Source organism: Alligator mississippiensis, chromosome 9 (genome assembly GCF_030867095.1).
Source record: "Alligator mississippiensis isolate rAllMis1 chromosome 9, rAllMis1, whole genome shotgun sequence".
NCBI classification, from domain to species: domain Eukaryota; kingdom Metazoa; phylum Chordata; order Crocodylia; family Alligatoridae; genus Alligator; species Alligator mississippiensis.
The window spans coordinates 59,373,067-59,384,722 of record NC_081832.1 but is presented as its reverse complement, the minus strand read 5'-3'; the positions used below and the strand labels follow the sequence as shown (position 1 = coordinate 59,384,722).

At 39.3% G+C, this 11,656-nt stretch overlaps 1 protein-coding gene across 1 annotated transcript in view; it reads left to right on the top strand.

The window, feature by feature from the left end:
• The first annotated feature begins 273 nt into the window (after window positions 1-273).
• Window positions 274-11,656, top strand: part of ADRA1B (adrenoceptor alpha 1B) — a 29,357-nt gene continuing 17,974 nt past the window's right edge. The window contains exon 1 of the mRNA XM_059733497.1: window positions 274-1,664. Coding sequence (XP_059589480.1) covers window positions 704-1,664 — 961 coding nt within the window. The 5' untranslated portion in view covers window positions 274-703. The remainder of the gene's footprint in view (window positions 1,665-11,656) is intronic.

The following is an 11,656-nucleotide window of genomic DNA, read 5'->3' as shown; positions in this document are numbered from 1 at the left end:
TTGTACTGCAATTGCTTTTTCTCCACATCCCACTGAGTCTATTTTTCTCAGATAATGAAAGTGTTTTCTTCAAAGGTTTCCAATCCAGATTTCTATGTGGCAAATGCTTTAATTAAGATTGATATATTCCATTTGTTTAGCTTTGAAGCTTGAATTTGGAAGTTTTAACTTAAACTGCATTGCCCTCTAGTGCTGCTATGTGTCAGGGCTCCTGTGATGTCATTAGAACAGCCAGTGTAAGCAAAGACAGCCACTCCATGCAGAGCTGCCTAAATGCTTGCAAACCTTCTTGGAGACGCGTGTCATAGCAGCTAGGCTGGGGCATCTTTCCAACAGAGCCACAAATGCACAAGGGAGGATAGTAACCTGTCTTTTGTTTCAGAGACCTCATGATCAAAACAGCTGCTCTGAGGCTCAGTCCAAGAGGTCCGTCTGCTAAATTCTGTTAAAATGAATTGATATGGAAAATTAACCAAATTTGTACAGCCTATTATTTCTGCCAGGCTTCAGAGGATTTCACGCTGTGTAAGCTCTGCATGCTGGTGACTTATAGTTTACTATGGAGATGAGTTCTCAGACTGAAACTGGACTTTGCCTTGCAGCAAGTTCTTGGGTGGAGAGATAACTTTCACCTAAGCTTAAGCACTTCTGTGTATTGTGCTGGGAATCCAATTACAACTGGCTATGGAGGAAGATTTTTAAGATGAATCCCTACCTTGATGACAAATACAATTCATCAATACCTGGATATTTGAAAGAGTCTGTGCTAAATAATGGAAGTCTCTCTGCAAACAACACAAATCAGACAGCAAGCAATCTGAATTTACCTGCTTTGGATATCACTAGGGCTATAACTGTGGGGCTTATCCTAGGTGCCTTCATACTCTTTGCTATAGTAGGTAATATCTTGGTAATTCTCTCTGTAGCTTGCAATAGGCATTTAAGAATCCCTACGAATTATTTTATAGTTAATCTTGCAATAGCAGACTTGTTGCTGAGTTTTACTGTCCTCCCATTTTCTGCTACATTAGACATCCTTGGCTATTGGGCTTTCGGGAGGATATTTTGTGACATCTGGGCAGCAGTTGATGTGCTGTGCTGTACCGCTTCTATCTTAAGCCTATGCGCAATTTCTATCGATAGATATATAGGGGTGCGTTATTCCCTTCAATATCCAACTTTGGTAACTAGAAGAAAAGCAATTCTGGCCCTCCTAAGTGTCTGGGTCCTCTCCATGATAATTTCTATTGGACCCCTTCTGGGTTGGAAGGAACCAGCACCCAAGGATGATAAAGTGTGCTGCATCACTGAAGAACCTTTCTATGCCTTGTTTTCTTCCTTGGGATCCTTTTACATTCCTTTGATTGTCATCCTGGTGATGTACTGTAGAGTCTACATAGTAGCCAAAAGAACAACTAAAAACTTGGAAGCTGGAGTCATGAAAGAAATGTCTGATTCCAAGGAGCTGACTTTAAGGATTCACTACAAGAACATTCATGAGGACACACTAAATAGCACCAAGTCCAAGAGTCACAATCCCAGGAACTCCATAGCTTTCAAACTCTTTAAATTCTCTAGAGAAAAGAAGGCAGCTAAGACCTTAGGAATTGTAGTCGGCATGTTTATCTTGTGCTGGTTACCTTTCTTCATAGCTCTACCACTAGGTAAGTTGGGGATTGGGGGGTGGGGGGGTGGGGGGGTGGGGGGTCTTTTTTATTATAACAGCATCAGGTAAAAATCAGTTGAATACTAACTAAATATTAAGGGATGTGTTAGCTAGACAGACAGATAATCATAATTTCTCCCTGACTTTGTTCTTGCTAAACAATCATATAACAACTTTCCAAATTGTGCAGCCTGCAAAAACAGCTTAGCTATATTCCGTGATGCCTCATGTATAAAACCTGCATCCAATTTTTCTTAAGAATGTTAAGTTCCATGTATATGTGTTGTTATTAAATGAGCTTTAGAGATAGTTTTCTGTTATGCTCTACAACAAAACTTATGTATTAAGCTTGCAAGGAATTTTCATATTCAAATGTTACATGATGCTTTTTCTTACTGTCAGCTGTTAAGAACATGGTACAGAGCATTTTGTAACATTTTAATTAAAACTTTTGTATAGAAATGAAGCTGTTACAGAAACTCTGGATCAGAACACCTCATAACTTTAAGGTGTTTAAAATTTATATCAAAAGCCACATGCTGTGACATAATTGCATTCTTGCCTTAGGGGGTCTGCTCCAAAGCCCACTGAAGTTCTCAGAAATTGCCTCATTGATTTCAATGGCGCTTTAAGAGATTGCACTGGGATCCTTTAGCATCCACTCCTTTCATTTTAAATAATTAAGACAATGTAAAGTATTACCCAAGCATCCTACCTAATCTTTATGCAAGGGTAATTTCTCTCTCTTACTTAGACTGCTTTCTGTGCATCCTTTCACAGAATCTGACGAAGTGAACTTTGGTTCACAAAAAGTTTGTACTTAAGCTTTGTACTGTATATATGTTTTGTTTAGTTACTCTATAAAGGTGTGTATCAACCCTGCCTTTTGTCCCCGAAATTCATGTGAAGTTTTTTTTTCCTTTTCTCCTTACTGTTATGCAACATCTTGCATCATTGTCATAATACAGAATTGTTAAAACTTATTCTTTAGAGTGTCTGTTCAAAGTTAGCCAGTATGGGAGGTAATTGATTTGGTAAGCTAAATATGAAAAGGGGTGCAAAACAGCTGGTTGCTGAATTTCATGTTTACTTAGATAGTGTAGAAAAGTATTTCTAGCCCAGAGATAAGCTAAAGAATTTGTTAAGAACTGTCAAAGAATTTTCAATCACAGTCCTCTGCTGCAAATCCTGTTTCTAAATTGATTAAAAAATGCACAGGCCCTGGTGAAAGAGTTTTAACATAATTTTACTGGAGTGAACTAAAAAGTTGCATTACTATTTGGGCTAGATTCTATGCTGGCATAAATTTGGTAAGTCTGGGATCTAGCTCGTTGTCTCAAAAAATTAATTGTATGCATTAAAAAAAAATCCTTGTATAATAATAATGTTAAGGATGAGACAAGCCCACAAGGGAAGGCAAATTCTGAGTTAAGTTTTCATTGGCAATAGGAACTCAGCTCCTTTTGCCAAACATAATCCTCTATCAAAGAAAGTTCACAACACTAGACAAAATGACATGTCATGTGGGAAATACATATTTTGCCAGTAAAAGTCTTTGGATAAATATAAAGATGCTTAGTATAGTGTAATGAATGATCCAGCTTAAAGTAGGGTTAAAATCAGGAAGTAGTGTTCAGTGGTTCAAGACCCTTTGATCTAGTAAACTGATTTGGCCCCTCTGGGCTTAGAATGCTAGAGACGCTAATAGTACAAAACCTACTGTCATACCCGGACAGACTTAAACCCAGCGGAGCCACATCCCTGCAGAAATCTATGTTGTCTTTGAAACCAATGCCTTCCCCAGCCAATTTGCATCAACTAAAAATAATAGCTACAAAGAGCGGTGTAAATATGGAATCAATAACTTATTGGAAAAGATCCAGTTCTGAGATGTCTCCACTTTTCTCTGGCATAAACACCTCTGCACACCTCCCAAAATACCAACAGATAGTTAATGAACCATTGCATAACATTGAGCAAGGAATTTAGCTGCTTGCCAAAACATCAGTTTAGCTTTTCTCTCCATCATGAGCCCCAGATGCTGTTAGGGGGGTGACTAAGTAAATTCTCAACAGGGAGCACTGTTGGAAGCAGTGTTTGAAGAGGATGGTTTCAGGTTATAATTCTGAAAATTCTTCCGCTCATATCAGTTATGGTTGCTTTTGCCATCAATATTCATGCCTTTTTTTAGAGAGTACATTAGAATAGGAATGTAGCCTCCTATGTCTGCTGTCTTCAGAAGAACCACTCCTCTATTTTTTCCAATTGTTGCTGATCATCAGAAACAAAAACTGTATCTGAACCTAATTATCTTACTTCTCTTAATTTGTTCAGTGATTCCACCATCCAGTATCTGTTACAATAAAGATTTGTATGGAGAGTCATATTATAGGGTCACCATGGAATCAATGAATGAATTATATGAAAAAAGAGCAGGATGATTATAAAGAAGAACATACTAGTATTCCATAAATGCTCAAAAGAGAGGAGAGAGAGAAAAATATCACTTAATATAACTTTGTACAGTTTGCTTGTGGGGGGTATTCAATCATAGCTCTGTCGTATTATGTCTTGACTTGACTATATTAATTTTATCATAATATGTTAATAGTTGATATCTAAGTTCCTTTGTAGCATTCTAAAAGTTAGTTAACTGCAAGAATATAGATGTTGTAGCCTCCATGAATTACGTATTTTTCATACGACGTTCTGTAAATGATAATGGTTATGTACTTTGATGTCTCAAGATGCCAAACATCCATCTTACCCATCTAAAGTTTTCACTGTGACAATATTCAATGCAATTTGTATTTTGCTTATTGTCAAACACTTGGAATGGAACGGGAAGCAAATTTTCAAAATAATGTCTAGGAGTTTTGGAGTGGAATTTCCCTAAGTTTTAGTGACATATCAAGGCTTTGCTTTGAAAACCCATAAAACCCAGAGGGAGAAAGACCATGACATCCAGGGCATGTCCTCATCAATGCAGAATTAATTATACAAAATTTTCTGCTCTTAGTCCAATGTAGCTTTTTAAAGCAGCTCCCTCTACTTCCCTGAGTTTTTCTTGGTGTTCATCCTGACTCTCTTACTTAAATCCATCTAATTATTCTGAATCATACCTTCATGCACGCTATTTTACTATTGCTCAGCTTTTCCCATCTGCTTCATTCTGTGAGGCCATAACTCTAAAGTAAGTATGAATATGTAATGGGGCAATTTTGGATTTGAAATGATGTAACAGAAATCAGAATTTAGCCTAATATGTCCTGCAAGAGAGGCACTTTACTACTGTCAGGTTTACTACTGACACTGGGACACTGAAAAACAGGCCTAAAAATTATTCTCCTTGTATTTAAATAAGAACTTTACATCTCACAGAAGTTCCTCAGCTCCTGCTGCTTGTTTCCTAGCTGAAGTGCTAATCCTTTGATTGTTGCATTGCAATAAATTCCACAACTACCTGTTGTGATCTGCCAAACAAGGGATTACGGCATCAAGTGGGGAATACACAGCAGGAACAAATGAACTCTTGAAAAATAAAGATTTTGTTCTAATAAGTATTTCTATAGGTCTTTGTATAAATGAACAAGAAAAGAAAAATAATATTTAGCACCTACCTTGCATATTCTAACCAAGAATCTCAAAGCACTATGCAAGGCACACAGTCTGCAAACAGGACAATTTAAGCAGAGCGGCTGGGATTTGTTAAGCATTGTACAATCAGTCATTATCAAGAATAGAACCTTGATCTCACAAATCCCAGACCTGGTTCTAACCACTGTAGATAATGCTTCCTGCAGCACTAAATATATGATGATGCAGCAAAACTGTTTCTGAACAGAACAATATGCAATGATTTCTATTCAGCTATCAGCCACTATTTCACTGTGTAGAGGCATATTATATCCCTATTGCACATGTTTATAAACACTCATTGACTATATAAACAGAGACACTGCTTTTCAAAATTATTTATGACATGGCATCATGAATTAAATAAAGGCATATATGCTGTTGGGGCAACTGGAGTGTGGTAATTTGATTTTAAAATGTAAACATCTTGGCCAGTTTAAAAGAGGCACCAGAAACATATTAAACACTCACTGTTGAAAAATGTCAAATAAAAATAGACAACCTTCAGCTAGAGGCTAGAGGTTTGCAAAAAGAAACAAGTGACCAATTGTAATTTATTCTATGATATAGATTATCCAATTTAAAAAAGGTAGACCAACATTATGCCATTACCTGTATGAAAAAATGCTTCTAGGATGAAACAGCTATATATGGTACACCAAGACTACTAAATTACAGTTCAATATAATTGCTCTCAGTTAAGGTAGCAGGCTGGAAAATCCCAGCTACAAAGTATACACACACACACACACACACACACACACACGCACACGCACACGCACACATGCATGCACACACACACACACACACACACACACACACAGAGTATATAAAATACAAGGCAAGGAACACATCACTGCTTGCAACACAATACTTATTAACCCCTGCAGAACCAATCCAGCAATTCGACTTCAGTGGGTCAACATAGATGCAAGGGTTTCAACCTCAATATACTTTGACCCTGTAATCACTTTGATGTCAGATGCACGGTTCTCATAGACTTGGCTCCAAAAGTATAATAGTGATCACCTCTTCTTACGTTTAACATGTCTTTTTATCAGGTTTTTGAAATGACAATAAAATATATAACAATGTTATGGAGTGTAGGTTCAGGTCTTATCTCTTCTATGGAAATCATGTTTTATCAAGAATTTTCAGTTTAGTTCCAGTCATATATATATATATATACATATATATATATATATATATACATATATATATAAGCCCTCATTTTGTCAAAGATTTTAGGCCCATTTCTTCTTATACCACCAGAACTCAGTTGATTCTACGTTCCCTCTTCAAGCTGCCTATTCAAGGCTGATGCCCTCAAATTTCCAATTAAGTATTATTCAGAATTGGGCATATTAAAAAGGTATATATAATGAGCTGGTAGTTGCAGCCCAGCTCTTTGGTACAATGGTCAATAGCACAACTGGCAAGAAGAAATTGTTCTTTCTATTCTTTGTTCAATGCATGACACAGCTAACTGAAGGGAAGTTACTATACCAACCCAGTACATATAGAGCTCTCACTGTTCTCAAAATTATTCATTCCAGTACATATCCTATGCACCACTTAATAATCCCACATGAACCCTATTGTGAGTCTTCTACACAGGGCTGACTTGTATCCAAAGTGATTAGTTCCTAGCTCGCAGTGATTTACTTCTCAAAGCAAAGCCTTTTTACCAAAACCCCCTAACTGTGCTAATATCAGTGGGCTGCGTGCTTCTTTTATATACTTTTTATTTGGGAGTTAGAAGGCAAATACCAAAACACATAATCACATAGGAGTAAATAGGCAAGAGAAGCACCCAGGCAAGGTAGAGACATTATATTTTACTGGTATCAATAATCAGAAACCAGTCTATACTGGTAACAGAAGTTTGGCCTACACAACTGGTCTATACCCTTAACAGAACTGAATTTTGGCACACACAGACTGGTTTAAAAATGGCAGTACTGGATCTAGATTTGCCCCCCTCCCTCCCCCCCACCAAAGGGTGAATGTGGGTTCTGTTTGTACAAGGTCTGAATAAAGAAAATGGTTTAAAGCAACTATATACCTAGAGATAAGAGTTGTAACTAAACACTGCATATTCTTAAAAGAGATTAGAAGGCAGAGACACTGGTTTCTGCACATGCAAATTGTACTCAGGAAAAAAGGCTAATTGTATTCAAATGGGTAAATAATATGGAAATTTTATTTTCTAGGGCAGGGTTTCAACAGAATTCATATTGCTAGGAAGTCCCACACTTTACTGAACCAGAAGTTTAAAAGAATATAGGGATTAGGCTACTGGGCAGCGATACAATGTCTCACAGCTATCCAAAAAATAAAAATAAAAAAGAGGAGAGAATTGATTTTTCTAGTGGGGAACATTGCTGTCAGCACCCAGCAAGGCAAAGGGCACATCCTTATTCTGCAAGCACTTACAAACATGTGTAACTTTACTCATATCTCATTACAATCAGTAAGACTACTACTGTTAAGTTAAACACATGCACAGTTTCTAAATAACAAAGGCCAGTATAGATGATATGGAATAGCTGTTGTTTTTAATGCAACCATTTATATATCCTTTAAATGAAGTCAAGCAGAAGGGTAAAAGAGTTTAATAGCCTTTGCCCAAAGAACCTAATCCAATCTATCTGGGACCTCTTATGCATATGTTGACAACATTTTAAAGAAGCAAGCTATCAGCTGTCATGGTTCCCCTGCTTTACCTGTGGCAAGCTAGGGTGCTCGGTCTATGTTGTATCAGGGTTAAGGGTAGTTTAATTTAGAGTTTAGATTATGGTTGTATGGGGTAGTTTGGATAGACATCATCCTGGTTCAGGCAGAGGGTTGGACTATGACTCTATAACAATGGCCACTGAAATAATTTCATCTATTTCAAGGGGTTTTGTTGAGCCATAAAAGCCTGTGCTTTGAATATTATGCAGTATTTCATTAAAAAGCCATGGTCATCAACTCTTTAATATAAATCTATAATAGAAGCCAAGATAGCCTCTCTATAGCTCTGCTACTAGAATTATCCTCTACTCAAGGTATCCAAGAAAGAATGTTTAGACCATAAATCAAGAGAAAGAAGTTAATAAAAACAATATTTATAAAGCATTCCCAGTATTTGAAAATGAACAAGTGTAATAAATGAAATGTCAGCAGGTTTAGATTAGCTTTTCTATACTCCCAAATCAGATAATCCTTTGCAAAACAAGCACACATTTTGACCATATTCTTTCTAGCTGGTGAGCTGCAAAATTCTGTAATTGCCCTGGACAAAAAATAAGCTCTCGTTCCTGTCCCCATTTAACTCAATGACAAAACACCTAGGCTAGGGACAGAAATTACACATAAACTGGTATAAACGATCAGAAACCAGTTCAAATGTGTAACACAACAGAATTTCAGTGCAAATAAACTGTTTTCAAAATGGCTGAAATCAGTTTAAGATAAACCAGAATGGATGTAGTATCAGACTTAACTGATATAGGTTAAATTGATTTATTGACCTTCTGTCCCAGATCCCCTCAGATTCAAGTTAACTCACAATCCCCCAGCATACCAGGATGCTTTGCAACTCCCTTGCAAACCCCACCTTGCAGGGTGGGCAGACTAGCTTTGGCCCAAGCCGTCTGCTTCACCTGAACAGGGAGGTGTGCTCCAGCACCCCCTAGCTTCTGGCCTGGGCCACTGAAGGCATGTGGCTACATTTCCAGAATCAAAGTGAATGTCTGTTCACTTGCTTATCAGTTCAATCTATGCATCTTAGACTAACCTAAGAAGATTGAATAGATTCAGCCTCAGGTTTTTTTACTGTCTGTACTTAGCCCTAATGGTTTTAATGGCAACAAAACTGAGCCCCAAAAGCTTTATATTAAAAAAGTAAAACACCATGACTTTAAGTCTTAATAATGGCAAAGGAAGACATTTTAAATACAATGGGCCAGATTCCCAGCTAAGACAAATCACTACTAGATATGGTGGAGGTATGCTGGTTTATCTGTTGAGATATGTCTTTGTTTTTAGGAATTTCACCATATGCTTTTTTAAAGAACTGTTTTGGCAGTGTGTAAATAAAAGGGAGAGATGAATTGAAAGAATTCCTGCTATTGAAAAAATGTCCTATGTTTTTGCTGATAATTACAAATCTTCTAGAAGGGCCACAAAGAATTCTAAAGGGATTATTTTTTTTGGAACAGGGGTCAGCAACATTTAGCCTATGAGCCTGATCCAGCCCATAGAACCACGGGAATTGGCCTGGAGCCATGGGCTTTGGAAGAATTCAGTGGTGCAAGGTCTTTAGCTGTAGGTGCTGCTGCAGAGACAAGTGGCAACCAGGTCCTAGCACACATACTCCTCTGACCTGGGGTGAGTCATTCTGACCTGCAGCGGGAAAAGGTTGCCTACCCCTGTTTTAGAATAAAAGTTTCCTGTTTCTTTCTCTGTCCTGCATCAAAAGAGGATGGTCTCATTTATCCTTCCTAATGTCAAGCTTCAGTGCCAATTTTCAAGCAGGCATCTTACAAGATAACGTTCTTAAATCCAGATTTCATACTTAAATGCTGTTTTCCATCACAGGATCGTTCATCAGAAGACCTACAGAGTATCAGGCATCAAAGAATACCAGGATTGCAGGGCAAGGCCTGACTGTTGCTCCCTCTCCAACCAATAACAATTTTGTCATGTCAATTACTGTAGAGTTACCATTAGACAATCCAAAAACTCAGGAAGTGAGTGACAAGACACAGCCCATCCAAGATATAGATACACATACTCTCCCTTGCCTCTTCCTGAAGTATAAAGCATTTATAGAAACCATTTCTAGCACCATTGAAAAATGAAGACAAGGTTCTACTCTAAGCAGGGTTAGACACTACTAGGGCTGTGTATCTAAACTATCAATAAAGTTCAGTCAATTGACCAGTCAAATATCAGTCAAAAATTGTAAAAAACTGCCAATAGTTCCAAATAATATATGGACGAAGCGCAAATTTTCCATTAAGAAATATGTCAAAAAACAATAAAAGATTATATTTCTGTTATGAAAGCTCCAAAAAAATGTAGATTTTTTTGTAAAATGTCTATAATCTTTGACCAATCAAAAATATACAGTTAATTTACAGGCTTACCAACCCTAGACAATATAGTGTTAAAGGGTGCCTGTACACGAGCCAGGAGGCTGCTCTGGCATGCTGTAATTACAGAGCGTTGAAGCAGACATATTTAATCAAGTCTGCTGGAGCATGCTAATTAGTGTGCTGCAGTTAGCCTCTGCATCTTGTATATCAGTGTCCCCACACTTCCAAATGGCAATGGGGGCACTTTAACTCAAGCTTGTTCAACGAGCTTTAGATAAAGCAGCGCCCAACCACTATTTTGAAGTGCAGGAATGCTGATACTTGAGAAGGTCTGGGCACTTTAATTAGAGTGGCTTGTGGAACTGCTCTAATTAAAGCGCCCCTCCCCCACACATATAAAAATGCCCCAAAAGACTTGAAACCTATCTACACTAAAGCTTCATAGAAGGCGAATTATGGAATCCACTATGGCCAGTGTAGACTGGCCCATGGAGCTTGACCTTTTAAACCAAGGGTGGCCAATACAGGTGGAAGGAGAAAAAATTTGGTGGGGACGCTGAGTGTGTGTGCACATATGCGCACATAGCCCCCCTGCCCTCTGGCAGGAAAGTCTGCAGGACAAGTGGAATACCAATAAATCCACCTCCCAGCCCTGCACTGCCCGGGAGGGCAAGAGCAGGGCCAGCCTTGGCTGCACCACTGGGCAAGAGAGGATGTAGCCCCCAGGACCTCCGCATGTACCCTGCCCCAAGTCATCATTGTTTTGTTGCTGCTGCTGCTGGGGCAGGCCCTGAACAGCTGGGGCAGGGTGGGATGCGGGACGAACCCGTTACTTGTCCAGGGGGTGCAGCTCCTGGTACTGTGTGCACCCCAGGAAGCGGGGGGGGGGGGCATGTGTGCCCCCAGATCTGCATGGGGCAGGGTGGGCTGCCACTGCAGGCTGGGGCTGTGCTGGGCTGTTCCTGGTGGCGGAGGCAGGGCTGCACTTAGGTCAGGCCAAGTCAATGGGCAATCGGAGCCCAGTGGCTCATCCAGGGGTGTGGGTGGGTGGCTTCTGCTGCTGCACACAATTCAGGGGAGCCAAGGGGGGGGCACACTTGGGGGCTCCCCCAGAGGTGTGGTGCTGGGGAGCTGGGGAGGGGAGGCACATGGCCCCCTGATCTTTGCATGGGGCAAGGGCGGGCTGCAGCTGCAAGCTGGGCTCTGCCTACTCCCTGCTTCCACACCTTGCTGCTGCTGCTTTGAAAGCAGTGCAGCATGGTGCCACATG